Source organism: Condylura cristata, unplaced genomic scaffold (genome assembly GCF_000260355.1).
Source record: "Condylura cristata isolate star-nosed mole 26May11 unplaced genomic scaffold, ConCri1.0 scaffold00008, whole genome shotgun sequence".
In the NCBI taxonomy this organism is placed as follows: Eukaryota; Metazoa; Chordata; class Mammalia; order Eulipotyphla; family Talpidae; genus Condylura; species Condylura cristata.
Window position 1 is genome coordinate 45,066,569 of NW_004567109.1, and position 27,612 is coordinate 45,094,180.

The window sequence follows — 27,612 nt, forward strand, 5'->3', positions numbered from 1 at the left end:
GCTGTATCATATGTGGGTTAGCTCCCTTACTGGAGATGCAACTCAGCTGCATTGGTGATAGCACTGAGACTTAACCCTTTGGTCACTAGGGAGGCCTAATTCCAGATACTTTTTTATTAGTATAATTCCTTCAAAATATTGGAAATATATGAAATCACACATTTTTCATTTCCAACGTTGTTGTGTATAGTATATATTCATCTTTCCCTGCACAGTGTCAAATTTTGGATAAAGATGATGAATAATCAAAATTGACACCATTGGAACTTGTTAGTTTATTCCTAGTACCTGTAAGATAAACAAGGACAGTTAAAACAAGTAATATTTGCAGGTAGAACTATGCTTCCTTTTTTTGAAGATAATATTTGATGTAGCTCATATTTTAAACTTACACAAAATTAAAATACTCAAATTATTTTTTCAGTTATATCAAGATTTCTTGATACAGAGCAACTCCTTTCTGTTTTAGTCCAAATTCCAAAGCAAGACACGGTATGTTAATGTTACGCTTTATGTATTATATCATATTACATTGTGATTAAACTTTTATTACTCTTGTGTAACAATTAGAACATATTAAAAATGTTTTTGGAAAAGAATTTCCTTATTAAGATCTGGAATACATTTATTTTAAAAAATAAAAAAAAACCCTTTTTTAGATATGGTACATATACAGAATGAAAAATTACTCAGTGATCAAGAAAGATAAACACCTGCCTGTTGCAGCAACATGGATGAAGCTGGAAGGGATCATGCTTAGTGAAATAAGCCAGAAAGAAAAAGAATGGATGGTTTCACTCAGCAGGAGCATGAAGGACCAGGGGGAAAAAGATAATAATAATAATGAACAACTATATACCAGAGATATTGTATGGGGATGGAGTAGGGAATGGGATCAAAAATGGGGGAGGGAGGAAGTGCATGGGACTATGGTGATGGCACGCAGGTGAATTGGTTATGGGAAGTCCACAGGGATTATAACTGAGATGAAAAAATGCACAAAATGATGCAAATATAAACTGTTATAATAAAATTTAAAAAAAGCATTCAATGTAGCCTCCTCCTCAAAATTTTTATGTAACTAAATCTTTAAAAAACAACAAAAAAAGCCTTTTATTATTCCCTCAATGTATTATTCTATATACTATACTAAAATCAAAAGTTTTTTAGTTGAAGAATTGGCGTATTTTCATTAATTAGATATTTACCTAAAAAACCTTACATATAATTTAAAAAATTAGGCCATAATTAAATTTACTTAATAAATAACTGGATTAAGTTATGTTAGATCCAAATATTACAGGTGCTTTATATATACTTAACCTTTATGAATGAGCTGTCTTTGGATATTTTCAAAATTTACTTAGTGCTTGTAGGCACTGTAAGAAAGTATTAGATTTTTTATTTTTCTGCTTAGGGTAAATTGATGAATATTTAATGATATTTGTGCATGTAGTGCTCAATAATTCTGTGCTATAATTCGTTACTGTTTTTCCCATCTCACATTGGATTAGAAGTTCCTTCTAATTAGAGATTTATTCCTAGTTGTATTCCTAGCACTTGTCACAATGCTTGATAAAATAAATCACTTAGTAAATAAATGAGAGGAACAATGTACTGTAAATGTGTTTATGGCAGTCTGATAGCAACTGAAAAAAAGTCAGAACATTCTTAATGTAATATATTGAGTAGTAAGGTTATAATATTTAAAAAGACATTTTGGTTAATTAAAATATGAAATTTAAGCTTTACTCTCAGTGAACATTTATGATCAAGAAATAGGAATTTTCTAAAATCAGTATTCTTAAGGGGAAAATACAAGAACTCCTCTTAGGCAAACAATTCCATACTAGAGATTTTCAGGAAACATTTAGCTCATTCAGGAGTATAAGCTAATCATATCATTCAGCCAACAGAACATTTAGTGCATTCACAAGTTTTAGCAAATCATGCAGTTTAACTAGCACAAGTCTAAACTAATTTAGTAAATATTGTGTTTAATTAAGAGATATATGCTTATATTAAATGAAGAAAGTGTCTCATTTAAAGTATAGCTCCAGATGGTTAAGAAAACAGCAACTGAGAAACAGTATAAGGAACACTGGAATTCATGAATCATGTATGAAGTCAATATACTGCTTAAGTTCCTTAAAACAGTAAATTTTTTAAAATTAATTTATTTATTCGTACAGAACTGGCGTACAGGCCAGAGATGTGGAGGGTGAGAGGATTCACCAGAGATAGAGTGGGGAGCAGAACAGGCAGATCCACGAAGTACACTGCTGAGGGGAGCAGTGGGCGGGTCAGGAGAGGTCTGCCACGCCTTGTGGTCACCTCCAGAGCAGGCAGGGATCGAACGCATGCGAAAGTGGCTTAAGCTTCTTTATGCTGTGCTTTAACCCGCTACGCCACCAGGGAGCGCCCTAAAACAGTAAATTTCATCTGAAAAATATTTTTAAATATTTAAAAAAATACAAAAGACAGAGTGTGAGATAATTTGTTTTGGGGCTAACAACATTAATTTTTGTATCTCTTCTAAGTTGTCCCATATAATCACAGAGTAGGCCAGATATGGTGCTATGAGGATATAGGTCAGGAAGCTTCAAAAAGAAACAACTTCATGTCAAGTACTTTATAATTGTAATTTCTTAACTTTCTGTGTCTATTTTGGTCCATATACATGAACATATATTTATTTCCTTAAGGTTGGTACTAGTACTTTGCTTCAGAGGTGATACAACTGAATTGATAAAAATATATTTTATAAAATTATAATGTTTTTGTTTTATTTGGAAATACTATTGTTAATTTAAACCATTAAAATTATAAAAATTATTTCATTTGAACAAATAGCATCTGATAAAGGAAATTTGTGTTTTATAACTGGGAGGTTGTGATTCAGCTCTTTAAATACCTGTCTGCAGTTGCTTTTTATAATTAATCTTAGTCTCTTGTTGCTCAGGATTGAACTCTCTTATCACTAGTGTAGATTAATCTGGACTGAAGCACTGAAAAGGGAATAAGACTTTGTTACAGTGAAGTAAACTCTTCCTATTGTCAGACTTTGAACTAGTGCACTAAACTTATTATAATATTAGTAATTTCTAACTACTGTGTAGGCTGGCATCTTGACATCAAAATATGTGGAATATGGTAAGTTTAGGATGCTCGAGAGAGAGAAAAAAAATACTTAAAGTGTCCAAATTTGGATTTTTATCTTAATAGGTTAATGCAGCTGAATCAAAGATAACGAATTTAATATATCTAAAACATACCTTGGAACTTGTGGATCCTTTAAAGGTAATTTAATGTATGTATATTATGTAAAATATCATGGCTTTTAAAACTTTGTTTTGGAAAATTTCAAACATGAAAAAGTTGCAAGAGTAATGCATTGAGTTCCTTTATCCTCTCCCTTCACCACACAGCACACGCATATAGTATTATTCTTATTACTGATTTTGAGCCAGTTGAGAATAGTCATGCCTACTGCTAAAATACATAACTCCTAAAAATAAGGATATTTTCTTATATAGCTGCAATAATTATTCAATTTAAGATACCTAATACAATACTATTGTGTAATGTATATCCCATTATTCAATTGCCAATAATTTTCAATTTTCCTAATAATATTTTCTGTGGAACTTTTTTCTGGTACAGAACTTTGGATTATATATAATACATACAATCTAGGACCATGAATTGTGTGTAATATCACATTTCTCTATGCTTTTTTTTTTTTTTTTAAAGATTATTTATTCATACAGAACTGGGGTACAGGCCAGAGATGAGGAGGGTGAGAGGATTCACCAGAGACAGAGCGGGGAGCATAACAGGCAGATCAAGGAAGTACACTGCTGAGGGGAGCAGCCGGCGGGTCAGGAGAGGTCTGCCACGCCATGTGGTCACCTCTGGGGCAGGTGGGAATCAAACTCATGCTGAAGTGGCTTCAGCTTCTTAGTGTTGTGCTTTAACCCGCTGCACCACCAGGGAGGGCCTCTATGCTCTTTTAAACTGATATGTTTTTCAGTTTTTCTTTGACTTTCAAAATATCGAAATTTTGAAGCATAAGCATCAGTCATTTTATATTATATTTCTCAATTTGTGTGATTAAATATAATTTGTGCACATTTGATAGTAATCTTTTATTAGCAATGTCATATTTTTCTCACACCAACACATCAGGAGCCACATGATAGGATTTCCTCATTTTTGACAATAATAACTTTGATCAGTTTTTTCAAGGTAAGTTATAAGTAATATGTGAAGAGATACTTAGAGACCATGCAAATATCTTTTGGTTATCAAACTTTTATCCACTGATTTTAGTACTTGTTGATGATTGCTATCTGAAGTATTTGTTACTCTGATGGTTACAAAATTATTTTCTCATTAATATTTTAAAAACTGTCTGAAACAGTTTTTTTTTAATTAAAGTGACAGAACAGCTCTTTTAAAAGAAAAAATAATGAAAATGTGGATGAATTTTGTGATATAGTACATTCTAACATGTAATAAAAACAATTTGGTAAAAGATTTTAAAAGTGTCATCATCTTTCTTAGAATGAAGTATAAAAAGTCACCCCCCAAAACCATGGCGTTTTGTTCTGAAATATCAAAGGCAAACAGACAAAGGAAATTAGGAATAATTTATAATGAATGAAAACAAAATATTAATATCTGTCATGATAAAACTCATGTAACTTCATGAGAAAATTTACTAATGAAAAAAGGAAAATGAACAAAAAACTGAAATCACAGTAGTATATATATAATATCAAAAAGTCCAATCTGACGATTAGAGAAATGCAAATTAAAACCATGGTTCTTATCTATCAAAGAAGCAAAGCTGTTTTCCTAATAGATGCAACTTACTGCTAATGAGAGAAAAGTGAGGCAAGCAACTTCACAAGTAGCTGGTAGGATTACAAATGTAAACTGTTTGTTTCCCACAGGATAGACCATATGACTTACTAAAAGTTTTACTATGAAGCGTCTTAATACTTATGATGTAATATTAAGTGGAGGAGTAAGGAAACTTGCAATGATCGAAAACTTTTTGTTTGAGGAAGCAACCGGAAATAGACCATAATATTCAGAATATTTATCCTGAGAGGGTAATAAAGTTAGGAAAGATTTAAATGTCTTTCTCTATGCTTTTTAATTTTCCTTTTTAATCAGCATGTGAATATCATTTTTCAATTCATAATACAGAAATTGTTACTGTTAGTATTGCTGCTTAGCAAGCTAAAATAGGAAGTATAAGTCAGGTTAACTGTGTTTTCTGTTTATTTCAGTAGTGACCGCACATTTTCTGTTATGCAAGATAGAATCCCAAATTCTGACATATGAGGATGGAAAAATCACCCTATTTATAAATGTACAAAGCACTTTTAATATAGATTTATCACAGATTGGAAGCAAATATACCCTAACAGTACAATAGCTGCTCAAGTAGTAAATGTTAACAATTAGTTGGCAGTTAAGAAAGGTAAGTCTTAATGATATAGTAGATACTAGTTATTAGCTGTGAGCTCTATCTGGAAAAAGGAAAAGGAACTTCTGTCTTCACCTACATACCTAAAATATTTGCTATGAATATATAAATGAGAAGATAAATCAGTAAAGTACTTGGTGAACTGTAAAGTATTAAACAAATGTATAATGTTATGTTTTTAAATGTCATCAGTTAGTATCTTTAACTGTCTTTATTTTATTCTGTAATAGGTTGTGCTGAAGAACTGCAATACGCCTTTATTAAGAGCATACTATAGTTCCTTGGAAGACAAGAGGTGTTTGTTCTTTGTTAATAAAATATCAGATTATTTTCTTTGTTCCTGATCATAACTGATTTTGAAGTACTCTAATTGTATTCTGGAGAAGTACTTGAGCTTCAGTTAAGAGACCTTTTAAACATCTCAAGTTCAAATTATACTTCTCGTCTTATAATACCAATAAGTAGTATAACACACTGAGTATTTGTGTTAATGCACTATTAGAATAAATTTAAAAATTGAAATAATACATACTTTTAGTATTTATTTTTTAGCCATTCTCTGTGGAAAGACAAATGTCAAAACATACCCTTCTTTTTTGTTAGATCGCTAAGAGCCTAATGTAACAAAAAATAGTAGCTATGAATACTGAATAAGATCTAAAAGAACTTTAATTTTAATAACCATTTTTTGCAGTGGTGTCTTGGTTCTTGACCAGAAAGATATTTAAGATGTGTTACTTTATTGATTTAAGGTTCACACCTTATATGAGGTCACACATTGAGGTTAATAATAAAATCAAATTCATTAAAAATAAAGTATAGAACAGAATAAAACAAAAGTTAGGATAATTGGTGTTTCCAGAATTAAGGTTTGTATTTTCACTATAATTAGTTACTGATAATGGTGAGATTCTTGTTCTGTTGTCTCACAAATTACATTTAGTTTCCCTTGCCACAGCCAAGGGTTAGTACAGTTTGTGATACATGGTTTGAGTAAAAAGCCAGAGTTTTTGTATCATTTCTTCAAGGATGTATTTTATACTCCAGGAATATGTTCAATTTGAGAGATCTCTTTATTAGCAGATGTAAATTGGTTTTGGTGAGCTCTAGTTGTTTTCTGTTAGTCTTGACTAACAAAATAGTTTAAAATTGGCCTAGTCAGAGTTTTACCTTAATAAGTTAATTATGTATTTGAGCTGGGGTGCAAGCCAGAGGTGTGTGTGTATGGTGGTGGCGGTGAGAGGATTCACCAGAGACACAGTGGGGAGCAGAACAGGCAGATGTACTGAAATATACTGCTGAGGGGAGCAGTGGGTGGGTCAGGAGAGGTCTGCCACTCCATGTGGATCACCTTCCTGGCCGGGGATCGAACTCATGTTGCAGTGGCTGGTTGTAGCTTCTTAGTGCTGTCCTTTAACCCGTTGTGCCACCAGGAGGGCCCCACACAATAACTTAATAATAACAATAATTTCAAGAAGATGTTATTTGCTACCACTAAATATAGCACAGGTTACAAATGAAAATACTTGTTTGACTTACTGCCTATAATTTTCTTTTTAAGGTTTGGAACCATACTTGAAAAGATTAAAACAGTAGTTAATGATGATGCAAGGTACATGAAAGGATGCTTAAATATGAGGACTCAGAAGTGCTATGCAGTGAGGTCTAATATAAATGAATTTCTTGATATAGCTAGAAGAACATATACAGAGATTGTTGATGACATAGCAGGTAATGTAATTATTTGTAAATATTTTCTGGGTTTTTTTTTAGAAGTAAAACAAACATTGTAATGACATACTATGATTTTTTTGCTGATTCTAGCTAACATGCATATTAAAAATTTTATTGCCATAATAGGTTAATACATTATCATTTAAATAATCTCTTTTTAAATAAATATCTCAAAATGTTAATATCTAATTTTTCCTTGAAATTTAAGTGTAGAGTTGCCTTCATTACAACACTGGATAAAAATTAAATAAAAGACACAGGCTACCAATATTAAAAAATTTTACGAGATGGAGAGAATCATTTTTGTTAGGAGGAGGCATTTGAGTCAGTACAGTAATTCATTAACGAATATATATTGAGCTTGTACTAAATGTAGACAGTGTCTGGTTACTGGAAATATAGTGAACAAGGCAAAGTCCTTTTCTGTCCTCATGGAACTTACATTATAGTAGATAAGACAGGCCATAAAGAAACATATATGCACATATGTGTATGTGTATATATGCATGTCATTTTGACATATCAATCACATTTCATGTAATTTCACATGAATGTAAGATTTATGAAGAAAAGTACATCAGCTTAGAGGGGTCAGAGAATGACTTGGTGTGGAGGTATAGAAGATGGAAATAGTTTTTGTGTACAGAACAGCATTGCACATTGATAGTGGTCCATATAAATTGAAGCACAAAATGCAATGTAAAATAATGGTACTTGGTTAAAATGTATTTAAAAAAAAAAAGAACAGGAATGAAAAAAAATAGTTGTATCTGAGTTGTAGGAAAATTGCCATGTTTATTTTTTGTATCAGATAACATAAATCTATTGCTTCTGTGTGTCAGGCATTGTGTTAAGTGTGATTACTTCGGTAATCACATTACAACTCGTGTTTTTTGAACTTTTAAAAAATTCTGTAACAAATATATTTTATACAAAATAAAAGGGTAGTAGCACATTCCTATGGTGTATGCACACACACACAGAATAACAAGAAAAATCGTTCGAATTTTTTTAACAGATGAGTTATTTTTCTCATTGAAATGTCTTGCTTTTGTTTTTCTTGTTTCTGGTCACTAGGAATGATATCACAACTTGCAGAAAAATATAATCTCCCATTAAGGACAAGTTTTAGCTCTGCTCGAGGATTTTTCATCCAGATGCCTACAGATTGTACAGTCCTACCCAGTGATAAACTTCCTTCAGAGTTTATTAAGGTCTATTCTGGAATTTTGGTTAGAAAATTGCTTCTGATTTTACAGAGTTGTATTTACATATTGTTAGGAACTCCTGGAGTTTCATATTCCAAATTTCTGAATAGTTCTGTATGTTACTCCTCCTATCCTTGCTATCTAACAGTGAATTTAATTAATTAAAAGTGTTTTTAGAGGGCCCTCCCTGGTGGCGCAGCGGGTTAAAGTACAGCACTGAGAAGCTAAAGCCACTTCAACATGTGGATCACCCGCCCGGAGGTGATCCACATGGCGTGGGAGACCTCTCCTGACCCGCCCTCTGCTCCCCTCAGCAGTGTACTTTGTCAATCTGTTCTGCTTCCCACTCTGTCTCTGGTGAATCCTTTCACCGCCCCTGCACCTCTGGCCGGTACCCCAGCTCTGTATGGATAAATAAATAAATCTTTAAAAAAAAAAATACCAAGGACAGTGCTTTACACAATTCTGGGACCTTATTATAGGTATAAATGGTTAAGTGAAGAATGGTTTTGTTGATCAAAGAAATTTGGAAAGTACTGAACCACCTCCTATTTTAGAGAGTTATCAAGCACATCTGCCTATTAAAATGGAAAAGTCTTGAAAAAAATCTGCTTACCTTCTTAAAATCCAATATTGGCAAACCTTTGTACCATGGGAATATCTTTTTTCTTTGATAAATATTAACTCCCCACAATATCCCACATTGGATTAACTCTAACCTTTGCCATTTCAGCTCCCAGGGGATATTTTTTTTTTTTTTTTTTGGTCATCTGGTTTTCTTTCTTTTAATTTTTTAAAAAAATACAAGTTTATTTTTACATCATTTTGTACATTTTTTTCTCATTTCAGTTGTAATCCCCGTGGGTTTCCCATCACCGTAATCACCCATGTGCCATCACCATAGTCCTGTGCACTTCCCTCCCCACTACCCCCCATTTTTGATCCCATTCCAGGGGGTATTTTTTTTTTTTAAAGATTTATTTATTTATTCATATAGAACTGGGGTATAGGCCAGAGATGCGGAGGGTGAGAGGATTCACCAGAGACAGAGCGGGGAGCAGAACAGGCAGATCAACGAAGTACACTGCTGAGGGTAGCAGCGGGCGGGTCAGGAGAGGTCTGCCATGCCATGTGGTCACCTCCGGGGCAGGCGGGAATCGAACTCATACAGAAGTGGCTTCAACTTCTTAGTGCTGTGCTTTAACCGGCTGTGCCACCAGGGAGGGCCCTCCCGAGGGTATCTTTTGACAAATCATTTTACTTTTAAAATATATACTGCATTACTAGAAAGAGTGACCAATGAAATACAGAGTGGGTTGAGACTTAGTAGTAGAAATTGAGTGAGGTTCAGATAAGGGACAAGGGTGATAATAACAAGGTGAGATAAAGGTGATGGGTCAGAGAAAAGAGTGAGGCCTACTGATATCTACATATTACTTGGTAGTAAGTTGTAGTATTTTAACATCTTGACATGACCATTTTAAGTATTCATGGCTGATAGATGAGCTTGGAAAGTCCTGCTTTGTCTTTAGAAGTGTGATCTTTTCTCTCTTATTAGCATTACTTGGGATTTTATTTGTGATACTATATCTCAAATATTAAAGTGGTTAACTTGAATACCTGTATTTCTGTTGTTTAAAATCTTTGTTTTATTTCATTAGCATGTACACATACCTTGGCATTTATTTTTTTTTTAATTTCCTACCAGATTTCTAAACTGAAAAATTCGTACAGCTTCACATCAGCAGATTTAATTAAAATGAATGAAAGATGTCAAGAATCTCTGAGAGAAATATATCATATGACTTACATGTAAGAGCATTTGAAATTTTGAATATTGAATTAATTGTTTTAATTTGAGGTACTATGAAACATTTCGTAATTATTTTTTGTGTGATACAAAAATTATAAAATTATGAATGTTAGCAAAGAAAGAACATTTCCTGGAAAACAGTTAACTTTAAAAATCCTGTCTTTATGATTGGGATCACTAGGCTTCCCAGAAGATTGAGGGAAAATCTAATTGTTGAACTCATTGCAAATAATATTTCTGTAGTACATTCTCATGATACAGAACTTGGCACATCATGGGCTTATTTTGCATTTAATTCATTTATTCTCCTATAATGTAAACCTTCAGCCCTCATGCCTATATATTTCTATAGCAGTGTCACAGTAGTGCCAGTCTCTTGCTATTCATGAAATAGCAATACAACTAAAACTAAGAAATGAAACATTCTGAATTGGTGAGTTGAGGTGATGAAGAGAAAGGTTGGTTTTCAAAACAATTTCAAGTCATAGACCAGAGAGATTATAATCTATAGTGAATTTGGGCACATATTTTTCCTTGGGAGGGAAAAATACGTATCTTTCTTTGTAAGGGAACATTGGTAACAGCCACAGAGAGATAAGAAATTATGTCATTACTGTGAGAGAGAGGAGAGAGGCTTGTGTGTGTTTGGGGAGGGGAAATAGGGGTGGGAGGGGGTGAGGGGGAGGAGGCAGGTGTGGGAAGGAAAAAAGAAGTTGAGAGATTACCAATAGCTTTTGTGTTGAATTTAACATTTGCAAAACCACAAAGTTATTAACAAATGGTATTTGTTGAAATATAGTGAGGGCTTTAGATTATTTATATAAAATATTCTTATTAATAAAAATTCATGTTAATCATACTTAATAAAAGCAATAGTTTCCAAAAAAGTGGTGTTAGTACACTGGAAAATGGATTCTTTGCTACTAAGTAGCTGTGACCTTAAGTAAGAACTTCAATTTCTTCATCTCTAAATCGAAACAATTGAACAAAAAACCTTATCTATAGTGTACATCTCAACTTGAAGCTGTTTTACCTCAGGCAGTAAGTGTAAAATTGTTTTGCAATTACATTATATCTCCCTCTTTAAAAAACATCCCTTGTCTAAACAAACATGTGCTTACAGGATAGTGTGCAAACTGCTGAGTGAGATTTATGAACATATTCATTGTTTATACAAACTCTCTGACACTGTATCAATGCTGGATATGCTGCTGTCATTTGCTCATGCCTGCACTCTTTCTGACTATGGTGAGTTACTTTCTTTGGAATAAATATGTAGCATAATTCAATTTTTGTTCATTAAAGCAACTTTATACAACAGTCTTAAATAGTTTACATTTTTTTTTTTTTACCTGAAATACTGTCTCGTACCTATGGTTTCTATACTTAGACTCAAAATCAAGTTAGTGAAGTAAGCTTTAACATTTCTTTTAACAGTCAGAATTTTACATGAAAAGAAAGTGATAATTTAGAAAGAAAAATCTGCAAAAAACTTTAAAAGTTTCCCAAATAAGAAAGGCTTATTTTGGAGGTATACAGCAATACCTCCGTGGTGAAAATGATGATCCAAATTTATAAAGTTGAAATCTAAAAACTCATTGGAAGCTGTATGATGAATATTTAATAGAGAAATAAATTTCCAAAGTGAGCATTTGCTAAATTCTTTAGATGTGAGTATCACAAGTTCAGGAAACTCTTTTTGTTTCCCAAACCTATAGACAGACTTTGAATATAAATTGTAAATAGCTTTTTAATGCTGAATGAATACTTCAAGTTAATCCTTTGAAATTTTTTAGTACATCTATCAGTACTAAACATACTCCTGTTTACAAATTTAAGGAACTAATATCTGATACTAAGGTTGAATAACTGTAGACTTAATATTATGAGTAACATTGAAATTTCTGATTAAAATTATTAGTAACATTTCCAAGATTATGTTAGCTTATTTTTATAGTAGGGAATAAATATATAAAGTATTTTCATATTTTGTTTAAATATCTTTTTTTCTTCTAATCTCACTTTTCAAATAAATGTTTTCAGGTTTATTCATGTTTCACCTATTTTATTTTTATTATGTTTTAATTTATTTATGCATTAGAACTGGTGGTATAGGTCAGAGGTGGGGGGCGGGGGTGAGAGGATTCACCAGAGACAGAGTCAGAGCAGAGCAGGTGGATCTACTGAAATACATTGCTGAGGGGAACACTAGGTGAACGAGATAAGAAAAGTCTGCTGTGCCATGTTGGTCAGCTCCCTGGCAGGGGATCCAACTTGTGCTGCAGTGGCTAGCAATAGCTTGATAGTACTGAGTCTATAACCCCTTGTGCCACCAGGGAGACCCTCATGCATTTCATCTAGAGGCACGATCACTGCAGTTTTAATTTGTCCTCCACCTTCTTTTTCCACCCCTAAATGTATAGCCATAGAGACCTGATCATTATTCTATAAATTAACAACATTTTTTTGTGTTGTCTGCTCTTTTCTACCTTTTGAAATTTTTCTTTTAGATCAAACTTCTGTAAGGTTTTAGACAGTAAATTATTTTTATTTTATATTTGGTTTTATTTTATTCATACTTAGTTTGAAAATCTAAGTATGTCAAATTTGCAATAATGCTGAATGTAAGAATTAAGTCAAGATGTAATTCTAGGGTTTGGGCAATTAATAGTTGTTTTAAAAGTATTATCAAGGCCCTCCCTGGTGGCGCAGCGGGTTAAAGCACTGCACTGAGAATCTAAAGCTGCTTCCGCATGAGTTCAATCCCCACCTGCCCCGGAGGTGACCACATGGCGTGGCAGATCTCTCCTGACCCGCCCGCTGCTCCCCTCAGCAGTGTACTTTGTCGATCTGCCTGTTCTGCTCCCGCTCTGTCTCTGGTGAATCCTCTCGCCACCCCTGAGCCTCTGGCCTGTACCCCAGTTCTGTATGTACAAATAAAATAAATAAAAAAAAAGTATTATCAATTCCAGTTACTTGTTTTTAATCTACATAAATGCAAAAATGCTATAAACTGTTTTATAGTCCCTAACAATGAAAGGGAGTTAAATCTTAGAATTTCTTGAAAGTGAATAAAAGTTATGATGGTAGAGTACATCAGTTATAATTTGGAAGAATTAGGTAAGGATTTGGTATAAAACATATACATACCATAAAATCTTTAAATATATTAACCTTTCAAAAACCATTTTTTCCTAGTTCGGCCAGAGTTTACTGATACTTTAGCAATCAAGCAGGGATGGCACCCCATTCTTGAAAAAATATCTGTGGAAAAACCTGTGGCCAATAATACTTATATTACAGAAGGGAGTAACTTTTTGATCATAACTGGACCAAATATGAGTGGGAAATCCACGTATTTAAAACAAATTGCTCTTTGTCAGATAATGGCCCAGATTGGTAAGTCTGGCTTTACTTTGTAGTTACCAGTTCTGCTCCACATTCAAAATGTTTTGTGTTGATGTCTTTAGTTGCAGGTGTCTAACTCAAATGGAGTTTGAAGGAGATTTTCTTGTTAAATGTGTAATAGTGTCTGTTATATAGACAATGACTTTTAGTAATGGTATTTATTAAATGTCATTGCATTAAAAATTTGATAGGATGTGGCAGAAGTAGAAATTCCCTACTGTAACTATGAATGCAATATTAGCTACTACTAAATTGATAGTCATAATTATTAGGATTCAAAAACTGTGTTGTGAGAAAAAAATGAAGGCTACCTTTAATGATGCGAGTGAGAGTTTTTCCAAAATTGTAACCATGGGCAAAAAAACACTTCCCTTGCTTAATTTTAGAACTATCAGTAACTTGGCCACAAATATTGATATAATATGCATACATTTACATGCACAGACATGCGTGCATACATACATACATACACACACAGACACAATGGGCTATCACTGGCCTGACACTTGGATATCTCCTGTTGCGGAGGCACACTTTACCTCTTATCTCTGGAAAATGGGTTTCCTTGAAGACCATATGAACTACTTTAGATGATTGACCCTAATGTGGTTTTCAGCCAGGGATGATTTTGGGTGTCCTTGCCCAAAATCAAAAAGAATTTGGTGATGTGTTGTTTATCACCACTGAGGAAGAATATAGAATGTGTTTATGAATGCTGCTAAGCACCCTGTAATGTGTAAGATAGTGCCGCTTCTTTGCCCCTCTTACACCGTAAGATTTATCTGGAATCACCATCTTCCAGTAAGTGGCTGAAATGACCAACATAAAGGGAAAGAGAGGCACCCACTGTGAGTTCTCTAGGCCTTTTAGAAAACATGGAGCTGTTCCTTTGGCCACATACATGCAAATCTACAAGATAGGTGATATTGTGGTCCTAAAGGGAATGGTTCCAAAAATGTTAACCATGGAAAAACTGAAACAATCTGTAATGTTGCCCAGCATGCAGTTGACATTGTTGTATAAACAAACAAAGGGCAAGATTATTGCCAAGAGCATACCATATCAAGTACTTTAAGAGCCCAGGTGTGTAAAAAGAAAATGATCAGGAAAAAAGGGTGCCAAAGAGAAAGGTACTGAAACACAGGCCTGCTCCCCCAGAGCAGCACACTTTGTGAGAACCAATGGAAAGGAGTCTGAGCTTATGAACCCATTGCCTGTGAATTCAGGGCATGAGAGGTGTGAGAACAAAATAAAAGACCTCAAACTATTAAAAAAAAAATAGATGGGTTCAATCCAAGTAGTGAGTAATGCCATTTTTGAGAAGTCTTGGTCTAATGGGTTGTAAGGAAAATATAGTAGTAATATTTTGCTATACAGTACAAATTTACTAGTAGGAAGGAAAATCAGAGCTAAATAAAAGCATGACTAACTCTAATTGTTAGGCAATTCTTTATACCAAATTGAAATCTGGCATTCCAGAATAATCTATTCTCTCAAATATTTGAAGATAATATTCTACTTTCTTGTTTCTAACTTAAACCTCTGAATACCTACAAGTATTTATAATATGTCAGGATCAGATAATAATAGAAAGAATAGGAATTAAAAGTCTGCTTCTATGAATTGTAAATATTTAGTGAGATATTATGTAATTAATAATATGACTTTAAGAGACGTATGTGAGAGAGTGAGTGAGTTTCCAGGTAGACATAATAACATGTTCTAAAGCACAGAAACAAAAAGCAATATTATCTGCCCAGGAAACTAAGTAGTCCAGATGTTTTGTAGTTTCTTTGCTATGTAGAATAGAGTGGCTATGAGTGGCTGGAGAGATGGATGGGAGTAAGATTTTGAAGGACCTTAGTTACTTAACTGAAGAGATTGAACTTTATCAAGAAATCTATAGGGAACTATTGAAATTTAAGCAAGAAAAAGGCATGATTGGATTTGACTTTTAGATGGATCACTCTGGCTGATAAATTATTAGAGGAGAGCCAGACCAGAAGCAAAATATCAGCCAGGAGGCTTCTATAATAACATAGAGGAGAAATATTGGGAGTCATTTTTGTAGATAAGAAAAAAAAAAAAAGAAACATACGTCTTATATGCTAAATTCTCTATTTTACTTTCAAAGATTTTCCCATTAATTCCTTCTAGAAATCCTGTAAGAAAGTTGCGTCTAAAAGATTTGTTCTGCAGAAGATCATTGTAATTGCCACTGTTACCTTGCTTTTTATTTTTATTAGTATTAACCTGACTTTTGCTTTCTTTTTATGCTAGTCTGCATTCTTCAGAACAAATCCTTTTCTTGATGTTTGCCTCTTTTTTTATATTCTGGAATAATAAGACTTTGCTTCTTCACTCCCATAATATTGTCTATACATAGTTCTGTATACTTGATATTTTTCCAAATCAAGTATCTGTATACTTTATCTTCTTAAGATAATAGATTTTATATCCCAGTCCTAAGAGAGTTAGGGCCACTAACTCATCAATTTCTTTTCAAAAGATGAATATTTAGATTAGTTAACATGATAAATTATCAGGCTGAAAAAATCTAATGGATGAAAATTCACCTTTTAAAAATATTGTTTTGTGGCCCTCCCTGGTGGCGCAGCGGGTTAAAGCACTGCACTAAGAAACTAAAGCCACTTCTGCATGAGTTCGATCCCCGCCTGCCCCGGAGGCGACCACATGGCGAGGCAGACCTCTCCTGACCCGCCCCTTCTCCCCTCAGCAGTGTACTTCGTCGATCTGCCTGTTCTGCTCCCCACTCTGTCTCTGGTGAATCCTCTCACCCTCCGCATCTCTGGCCTGTACCCCAGTTCTGTACGAATAAATAAATAAATCTTTAAAAATAAAAAATAAATAAAAAAATATTGTTTTGTTTCCATTCTGATCCTGGGTATTATGAACATTTCTAACAGTTATTTTCTAGCACATACTAAATTTCTACAGTGATTTTATTAACTTGAGCTTCATAAGCATTTCCTTCAAGTTTCCATATTTTAAATATTCTTTATAATCTATTGAAAATTTTTTAAAAGGTTTATTTATTGGCCCTCCCTGGTGGCGCAGCGGATTAAAGCACAGCACTAAGAAGCTAAAGCCACTTCAGCATGTGTTCCAACCCCACCCAGGAGGTGATCCTATGGCAAGGCAGACTTCGGACCCACTCGCTGCTCCCCTCAGCTGTGTACTTCGTTGTCTGTCTTTTCTGCTCCCTGCTCTGTCTCTGGTGAATCCTCTCACCAACCCTGTACCTCTGTCCACTACCCCAGTTCTTTATGCCCTCCGGGATCGAACTCATGCTGAGGTGGCTTTAGCTTCTTAGTGCTGTGCTTTGTGCTTTAACCTGCTGCACCACCAAGGAGGGCCCTCTATTGAAATTTTTGTCGATTTTATAGTAAGTAATGTATTTGAATATATACTGTTTTATCTGAATTTACAAAACCTTTGCACAATAGGTAGGACAGATATTTCCCTATTATATATGAGAAAGATGAAACTGATAGAGCTTAGTTACTGCCCAAGGTTATAAAATAGGAAACAGAACTGGGATCATGTTTTCTAATTCCATATACAGTGCTTTTCCCACCTCATGATCCTAAAATAAGCTAGTCAGTAATCGGCGTTGTTGAAATTACAAAATATTAATACCTATATTTTATAAAAGCATATCAGTTTTCTTTGATTTTGTGTTCTACAGGATCATATGTTCCAGCAGAATATGCTTCCTTTAGAATTGCTGAACAAATTTTTACAAGAATTAGTACTGATGATGATATTGAAACAAATTCATCAACATTTATGAAGGAAATGAAAGAGGTATAAAACCTAAATTCTTTTTTAACATTAAAAGCATATTAATTTCTCCTATTAATGATCATTTGTTATCTAAGAGTGTATTTTTAACACTAAAGCCAGCAAATATGCTTATACTCCTCTACAAGAGCCAGAGGGCAGTCAAACACAGCTTCCTAATTTCTGTCTTACGTAGAAATGGAAGCAAATGTTTTACTGAAAAATACACTTTTAAAGAAAAAGCTAGTGTTATTAGATAATAAAAATGTACTTTCATGTTTTTATATGGAATATATAAAAGACTTTTTAGAAAATGATGACCTGCTCAGAACCATTTTTCATAGTATCTATTGTTCCTGTTACACTTGATATTAAAATAAGAAATCAGTGCGGAAGAAGACTTTTAAAAATCATTCCCCTTTCCCTTACAGAGTTTTTACTTCCTATAACAAGGTGTGTATTATTGCCTATTTCTGATCTGAGCAAAGTACAGTAAATTTGAAGGGCTAAAGGAGTTCAGTATAAAGCTGTATGTTTAGTAGGTAGGAATTACTAGATCACTGAACAGTTGGCTAACTTTCTGTAGACAAAGTTATCATTTGTCCCACAGTATATGACATTTGTATATTTAGTAGTATGTATTACATATTTTTGGAGGCATATACTAGATGAAGATATATTTTTAAATGGTGCTATGGAAAGATAAATTGACTGTGAAGGTCACTATTGATGTAAGTGAGGAAGTAATGCAAGTGATATAAGTGTGGAATTCTATCTTTTGAGGAAGAATCTTTTATTTAGTTTCTGTCTTTGTTGGGTATTGACTTAAATTGGTTTAAGTAGGAATCAGTGGACTGGAAAACTTTTTGTTTTATCCTTATTTCCATCTTTACTGGATATAGAGATATTAAAATACATTTGATAGTTTTGAGTATTTTATGACACTAATTGATTATTCATTTGTGGAAGAATAAATAACTGTATTATTTAAATATTTAATTCATTATTTTGTTTTATTTACTGTATCTAAAGTATCAATTTTTCAGATTATGATTATTTACTCTGACATTTCACACACATATGCATATACCTTATTTATAGACATCAACAATTCTATTAGGTATATATTTAGGAAGCAAAATAATGTGTTGCTTTCAGCTCAGCAGGATTTCTCTATAAAAATGTGTTTTAGATGAAGTAATAATTTAGATGAAGTAATAAAAATACCGGATTTTCCCTTATTTTTTGTATATGATAGTGATAGCTATTTGGTTATAATGAATGATACTAAAATTATGTTTTACAGATAGCATATATTCTACATAATGCTAATGACAGGTCACTGATACTAATTGATGAACTTGGCAGAGGTACTGATACAGAAGAAGGTATTGGCATTTGTTATGCTGTCTGTGAATATCTACTAAGTTTAAAGGTGAATATCTACTAAGTTTTAAGTTTTATTCTTTTTTATTTAAATGCCTGAATTTTGAATATTTAAAAAATATATTATTGATATGTTTATCATGATTGGATTTTATACATACCTACAAGTAGATCTAGAAACAATTTTAGGTAATGAAAACATGCCATACCATGTAGGTTTGTTACTTCATTTCTGATAGAAGCAGAAACTATTAATATGATAGCATGATGTAGAACAAGGAAGAAGGAAAGTTAGATATATAAATGTCATAACTAATTACTTGATTATAATTTAATTAAACTAAATAGAAAACATGAAAGCATTTCAATAATTGTCTCCATGTGTAATAACATTGGATGTGATATTATAATTTGAAGTAAAACACTAGACTTCTGAAGTAATTTTATGGAAGACTTATTTTATTTACACACATCATTCCTTTAAAGATAACAGTTTTTTCAAAAGTCCTAGAAAATTGAATCCATCAATATGTTAAGAGAGTCATTCATCACTATAACATAGATTTTATTATAGTGAAGCAAGGTTGGCGTATGCAAATCAGTCACCAAATCACAAACAGGAAGATTAAAATCACATGATCACTTTAATAGATGCCAAAATATATTTGACAAGATTCAACACCCATTTGTGATAAAACTGTCAATAAAAAGGAATAATGGAACTTTTTTTTTTTTAATTATTTATTCATACAGAACTGGGGTACAGGCCAGAGGCTCAGGGGCAGTGAGAGGCTTCACCAGAGACAGAGTGAGGAGCAGAACAGGCAGATCAACAAAGTACACTGCTGAGGGGAGCAGCGGGCGGGTCAGGAGAGGTCTGCCACGCCATGTGGTCACCTCCGGGTCAGGTGGAAATCGAACTCATGCCGAAGTGGCTTCAGCTTCTTAGTGCTGTGCTTTAACCTGCTGCGCCACCAGGGAGGGCCTAATGGAACTTATTTTAACATAACAAACACCATGTGTGATGATGCCATAGCCAACATATACTTTGTGGGAAAAAAAATTCTAAGGACTAAGACTAGAATGTCTACTTTTATTACTACTACTTCTAATTGTGTTGGAAATCCTAACCAGAGCAATTTGTTAAGAAATAAACATGAAAGAAATCCACATCAGAAAGAAGTAAAACTATCACTCTGCATATTAAATAATAATATACATAGAAGTACAAAAGATTTTTACCAGAAGTACTAGATATAATAAATGAATACAGTAATGTGGCAGGATATAAAATCAACACACAATCAGTTGTACTTCTATATAGTAACTATACATTTAAAGAAAGAGTAACTAAAAAAAGAACCCTTTATAGTCATACCAAAGAGGATGAAATGTCTGGGAATAAATAAAGGAGATTTAGAATCTGTACAGTGAAAATTAAAGACACTGTTAAAGTAAATAAAAGATACAAAGAAATGGAAAGTTATCCCATTCTCATGGAGTGGAAGAATAGACATTGTTCAAATGACCATATTACATAAAGCAATTTTCAGGTTAAGTTTACAGTATCAAAATCTCAATGATATTTTTCAGGGAAATAAAAAAAATAATAATATCTACATAGAACCACACACAGCAAAATAAGCCAAAGCAATCCTGAGAGAAAAGTTTCATGAAGGTGTCACATTTTCTGAGTTCAAACTATACTATATAGCATTGATAATTAAAATAGTATAGCATTAGACAGAAATAGAAACACAGATCACTTTAACAGGAATTCTAGTACTATACCTACATAAGTATAAACACTTAATTTTTGACAAAGAAACCATGACCATGCAATGGATAAAGGAAGCTTCTTCAAGAAATGGCTTTGGAAAACTTGGACACCTACATGCAAAGAAATGAAACTAGATGCGTACTTTAGATGCAAAAAGTAACTCAAAATGGATTTAATATTTGTATATAAGACCTGAAAGCATAAAATACTTAAAACATAAGTGATACACTACTGGATATTAACTACAGAGATGTATTTGGGACACAACTCCAACATAAGGAAACAAAAGTAAAAATATGTAAGTGGAACTATATCAGACTAAAAAGCTCTTTTACATGAGACCATCACTAAAACAAAAAGCTTCCTGTGAACTGAAAGAAGATGCTTGCACTCACACATCTGATAAGAAGTTAATTTACAAAATACAGAAAGAACTCATACAACTCAGCAACAACAAAAATAACCTGATAAAAAATGGATAAAATACCTACGTAGAAACTTCTCCAGGGATTACAATTGAGATGGATACAAAATGATGTAAAAATAAATTTTTATAAAATAAAAAAGAAGAAAAAAATGAGATGCAGGCAGCAATGCACAAAGTGTATAATTCACACCCCTCCCATGGAGCTGACTTCTGATGTTGTATGACAGGAGAGAATTCAAGGCAGTCACCTGGTTTATTCAGGTGCTTGTGGCCTATACATCCCCAAAGGAATCTTGGGACCTTGCAGCCTTCGGGTGGATATCAGTTGGACTGTTGGGGTGCCAAGTTTGGTTCCCTGAGATCTACTTTGACCTTTGGGGACATTTATACCATACTTCCTAAAACTGATGAGGACCTATTTTTAAAATTTCTTGTATTTCATCTGTTAGAGAAAACAGAAACCCAACAAGTTCCAAAGGGGAAAATGAGCACATTGTTGTAACCCATGTCTCAAGGCAATGTGAATACTTATCTGCTTAATATGTTTAATTGTCATAGACAAAAGAGGTGCCACTTAAATTATAATTTTGCATCTCTGGAATTTTTCATACTGAAACTCTGTAGCCATTAAATGCTAACTCCCTTTTCCTTCCTCTCCCAGGCCTGGGCAACCATCTTCTTTCTGTCAATACAACAACCTTAGCTATATCATGTTAGGTGAATCCTTGTGTGTCTGACTTATTTCACTTAGCATAATATCCTCCAGGTCCATCCACATCGTAGCAAGTATCAGAATTTCCTTCTTTTTGGAAACTGAATAATATTCTTGTGTTTGTATGTAAAAAAGAAAAGAAATATGATTTTGTAAAGTCTAAAAGGAAGTGGACATGATTTTGAGTGTCAGAAATCTGTTTCAGGAATTAAGAAAATACAACTGAGTTTGTTTTATAGAAAGAGAAGTTCAGATACAAGAATGGAAATATTAGACCCTCCCTGGTGGCACAGCGGGTTAAAGCACAGCATAAGGAAGCTTAAGCCACTTCCGCATGAGTTCAATTCCCGCCTGCCCCGGAGGTGACCCACATGGCGCGGCAGACCTCTCCTGACCTGCCCACTGCTCCCCTCAGCAGTGTACTTCGTCGATCTGCCTGTTCTGCTCCCCATTCTGTCCCTGGTGAATCCTCTCACCCTCCGCATCTCTGGCCTGTACCCCCTGTTCTGTACGAATAAATAAATCTTAAAAAAAGAATGGAAATATTATAATAAAATATTCTATAGTTTAAAAAAAGAAAAAGAAAAGAAACTTCTCCAAAGAAGACATTCAGATGGGGGGCCACCATTCTGGCCCCAGGGTTTAAATCTCAGCACTATGAAGCTCTTGTCAGCCACTCAAGCATGAGTTTAATTCCCAGCCAGGGAACTAACCGATATGGTTCAGCGAACCTCTCCTGTCTCAGTGTATTTCAGTAGATCAGCCTGTTCTGTTCCCTAGTGCTCTCTCTGGTGAATCCTAACACCTCTTCACCTCTGACCTACACCCCAGTTCTTCTACACATACATTCACACAACACACACACACATACATACATGCATGCATACGTAAGATAGATAGTCGATACATAGATAGATCTTCAAACAAATAAAAAGATAGCATAGTGCCTTTGGGATAAAAAAGGTTGATCTTCAAGTGATTATGCTAAATTAAATAAGAAAGTGAGGTAGGAAGGACAGTAATGAATGTATCACTTATAGAATGTAAAAAATAAAAAAATTGCCAAGTCACAGCAAAAACAGTTCTAGAGTTTGTGAAAAATATACTTATTGCTAGAGAGTATAAGGACTGAAGAAGAAAGGAAGAGAGGAGGAAAGGGGATAGGATCATTGTGACAGGTATTTTGGTGGCTGGTTAGAAATGTACACATTTGGAAGCATGAAAATATACTGCCAAAATTATGTAAATGACTGACAAATTAATAAATTTGAGGGGAAAATACAAGTTTTTCATTAAACAACTTTGTAAAATAACCTGATTTTCTCTACTAGAACTTATTTGTGAATGGTCTTCTTAGATTGTTCAAAATATATCAGAATACCTTAAAATAATCCTGATAATATTTGCCTTCTTAAATGTTAGTTCATAATACATATATAATGTCGGCTGAGAAAAATATTATTTTTACTTAAAGTATGTAACAAATCAAAAGTAATGTTAATAGATACCATTGCTTTTATAATTCTGAATTTGCCAATCAAGTTCTCTTATAAAGTAAGTTACATGTATAGCTTGTTAAACTAGTTAGCTAAATTAATTAAGCATCTTTAATGGTTAATTTTTTGTGTCAAGTTGACTGGATCATTGGTACCATATGTTCGGTCAAACATTGTTTTGGTGTTTTTTGGGGTTGTCTCTGAATGAGATTAGTATTTCAATTCATGGACTCAGTAAAGCAGATTGCCCTTTTTAATGTGATATGCTCCATTCAGTCAGTTAAAGTTCTGATCTTTCTGAAAATAAGATGAAACTCCTGCCTAACAGTGTTCAGTCTAGAACACTGCTTCTTGCTTTCTTACTTTAGCTGAAACATCAATTCTTCCTTGCTTTTTAGCCTGCCAACATTGGCTCTGCTAGGCCTCCTGCTTGCTTTAAATATTTAATCCATTTGGGGTGCACATTTGGGGACTTGTCAACCTCCAGTTCATGATAATAAGTCTTTCTGTCTTTTCAATTCTTTCTCTCCTCCTCTCACATACTATATACACATCTTATTAGTTCTGTTTCTCTGGAGAAACAGAGGCTTATTTTAGAGAAACCAAATTTTAATGAGTTTTTTGAATTGCTTCTGAGGTTTCTTGAATTGACTTTTTGCTATGACTAGATTTAAATATATTAATGACATAAGTACCAAGGTCTATAGTAATCTATAGTGTGACCTGTCAACAGAAAATAAGCAAAATATCAATATTGATTATTATTAACCACATATAAACAGGGAACTGGGTAACTGTTGTATATGATATTTTCAAGCTTTCTTGGCAAGCTAACAATATAATGAGGTTGTTCCTATTGGAACTGAACAGATTGGGGAAAGAAAAAGATGAGTTCTGGAATTCAAATTCCTGCATATATTCTGTCATAGAAGCTTTTCTGTTTGCCCTGAAGGAGGCCACTATCTTCTGTATACCTGAGAGTACTAAAAGTCAAAACCAGAATCTCATCCTGTGACTTTCTGAATTACTATGTAAGTGGAAAAGTCTTAACTACATAGTAAAAAAAGTAGTTTTAAAAGCAGGAATTAATTGGGAAAGAATGTGATCCTGAAAGTTGGACAGGGGACAACTTGAAACTGGAGACAGAGTTTCTAAATTCTGATGAAATTTTTTTTTGGTTTGTTTTTATTTTTTGCCAGTGAAACAGGCCTCTCACTCTCAGTGGCCTCTGTAGTCCAAGAGAATTAGCTTTGCAGTAAGTGAAAATACTCTAATGGTCTCATCTGAGACAATTTACATGTAAGACAATGCTGATTTTCTTTAGAACCCAACTGTACCACTACTCCTTACTTGTAGACCTATCATTAGATTCAGGTTCCATCAGGACCCTAAAGGTAAGGTACAAAATATGGCCATGAAATGATACACTATGTTTCTGAAGAACATAGTGTTGAGTGTTCTAATTTTAAAGATAGAAATCTGGGGGAAAGATATGATGCAAGATATAAATTATGGCAGAACATCAAGTTGGAGAAGGCTGAACCCCACTTCTGGATGCATAATTGGGAGAGATGTAGGTGGCAACTGGCAGAATAACCACATGAGTACCCTGACCCATGGAATAAGGTCTGTTATAGTAGGAACAACCAAATGGAAGTCCTAAGAAGACTAGTAAAATTGCTCTACTTAGGGAAATAATAAACCACAGTAGTACCACTTTCCTAGAGTGAGTGATTAGAGGCTCGTTAGACCATCAAGAACTTGAAGATGCAGGGGTATTGATCCTGCTATAGACATCCTCATTCAACTCACTATTTTACTAGGCAGAAGACAGATGGATCTTGGAGAATGATGGTGGATTATTGTAATATTAACCAGGTGGTGACTGTAGTTTGCAGCTGCTATGCCAGATGTGGTTTCATTGCTTGAACAAATTAATACATCCCCTGACACATGGTATACAGCTAATTGATCTAACGAATGTTTTTTTTTCTCCATACCTGTCAATAAAGACCATCATAAACACTTGTTTTCAGTTGGCAAGGTCAGCATTAAACCTTCTCCATCCAACTCCAACTGTTCAACTCTATGTCATTATTTAGTTTGCAAGAATCTTGATTACTTTTTCTCTTCCACATTACATTGGTGACATTATGATAATTGGACCCAGTGAGCATTAAATAGCAACTTCTTTAGATTTATTGGCAAGATATCTGTGTGTCAGAGGAGGGAAGTAAATCTAAAAGTAACTGGAGTTTTCTATCTCGGTGAAATTTCTGGGAGTGCAGTAGTGGGGAACATGGTAAGTTATTTTTCTAAGGAGAACTTGTTATATGCTTCCTATATTCTGGCCCCTCTTATAACCAAAAAGACCCACTGGGAGTCTAAACTTGTATTTTAGAGGCAACATATTCTTTTTTGTGCTATTTCAACCTTTTACCAAGTGACCTAAAAGCTGTTAATTTTGAGTGAGGTCCCAGTACAAAAGCAGGCTCTGTAACAGTTTCAGCCATGAAAACTGTTGTTTCACAAGGCCATATGTTTAAGGAGATTCAATAGTGTTTGAAAGTGAGTGTTAGCAGCAGATAGAGATGGGTTTGGAACATTTAGTAGGCCCCTATTGGTAAATTGCAGCACAGGCTATTGGGGTTTTAGAATATTCTTCCATTCTCTGTGGATAACTATTCCCCTTTTGAGAAATAGCTCTTGACTTGCTACTGTGCACAAGCAGAGACTCAAGGGCCACCAAGTTTACACGTAGCCTGAGTTGCCGCACATCATGAATGGTCTGATTGGATGGTCAGAGATTTGTAAAGAACATGAATGGAAAATTGATGACAAGGATATTTGAAAAAGAGATAATGTGAATAGATCTCTCTTAATGGGCAAAAGTGAAAATAATTGTGTCAGTGTGATTACTCACAAAAGAATGACCACAGCAGAGGAGGATTTTAATAACAGATAGGAAGGTCTGTTCTGGTGATATCTTAAAAAATTACCAGTTGTCCAAATTTCTGTCAGCTCTAGTAACTTTGGGCTAGCACTTATGTACTGGTCACTTGAACCATTTGCATAAAAATCACCTAAATACTTAACGAAAATGCAGTCTCTTTGGACCCCATATTACAACTATTGATCAAAAATTTGGTGGGGGAGATAAAATACCAAGAATTTACATCTTTGACAAACTTTCTGGGGCACAACTGACATGTGAGTATCATTGTCCTAAGTAGTCTTGACTCCCCCCCACCCCGTAAGTATCTAACCCAAACACAATGCAAGTATAAAAACTAAAACCTTTGCAGTTTCAGATATCTAATACAGTTCTTTTATTCCAAAAACTTATGTGGAAGGAAGGTACACTTAAAGTTTTCTTTGTTTTAAAGATTTATTTATTTTTGCATATGGAACTGGGGTACAGGCCAGAAGTGTAGAGGTGGTGAGAGGATTCAATAGAGACATAGTGGGGAGCAGAACAGGCTGACTAATGAAGTACACTGCTGAGGGAAACAGATGGCAGGTCAGGAGAGGTCTGCCGCGCCATGTGGGTCACCTCTGGAGTGGGAATTGAACTCATGCTGAAGTGGCTTAGCTTCTTAGTGCTGTTCAGTAACCTGCTGTGGAACCAGGGAGGGCCCTAAAGTTTTTTTTTAAGTTGAGGAGTGTTACAGTTTAATTTGTGGATGGATAACTTATCTAATAATTATTTCAAATGGTAGCCTGTAAATTTTATCTCTTTAGTTTCTTGAGATATTTTTTAAGAATGTTTTCTTTTCTGTAATGTAACAAAAATATTGATAAGTATGTGTACACATATCTAACATATTTCCTTCATTAAATGCAAATTTTCAAGATCTTTTAAATAAATTATGTTAATCTCAAAGTCATTGGCTTGATTTTTACATCTTTGCCAGACTACTTGAAAACTTAAACTAAAATTTTCTTTACAGACTTAAAATTGAAATTTCTAATTTACTTTAAAACTGCTGATATTTATTGTTATATATTCTAGGCATTTACACTCTTCACTACACATTTTCTGGAATTATGCCATATAGATGTCATGTATCTTAATGTAGAAAACATGCATTTTGAAGTTCAACATGTAAAGAACACCTCAAGAAATAAAGAAGCAATTTTGTATACCTACAAACTTTCTAAGGGACACACAGAAGAAAAAAATTATGGTATTACTTTAGAAGTTATATATATCTATAAGTTGAAACATTGCATATTGTGTTATGACAAACATTTTTCTCTTTACTTGGCTGTCAATTAAGCACTTACCCCTCTTTAGAATGTTTTTATGTTCTAAGGCTATATTTAATGTCACACTCATATTTT

At 33.9% G+C, this 27,612-nt stretch overlaps 1 protein-coding gene across 1 annotated transcript in view; it reads left to right on the forward strand.

The window, feature by feature from the left end:
- Positions 1–27,612, forward strand: part of MSH4 (mutS homolog 4) — a 50,550-nt gene that overhangs the window by 14,294 nt on the left and 8,644 nt on the right. Inside the window, exons 8-18 of the mRNA XM_004679131.2 lie at positions 425–492; positions 3,226–3,300; positions 5,731–5,795; positions 7,062–7,231; positions 8,312–8,448; positions 10,151–10,254; positions 11,379–11,503; positions 13,454–13,654; positions 17,373–17,491; positions 18,774–18,902; positions 27,281–27,455. Of these exons, the coding sequence (XP_004679188.1) occupies positions 425–492; positions 3,226–3,300; positions 5,731–5,795; positions 7,062–7,231; positions 8,312–8,448; positions 10,151–10,254; positions 11,379–11,503; positions 13,454–13,654; positions 17,373–17,491; positions 18,774–18,902; positions 27,281–27,455 (1,368 nt within the window). The remainder of the gene's footprint in view (positions 1–424; positions 493–3,225; positions 3,301–5,730; positions 5,796–7,061; positions 7,232–8,311; positions 8,449–10,150; positions 10,255–11,378; positions 11,504–13,453; positions 13,655–17,372; positions 17,492–18,773; positions 18,903–27,280; positions 27,456–27,612) is intronic.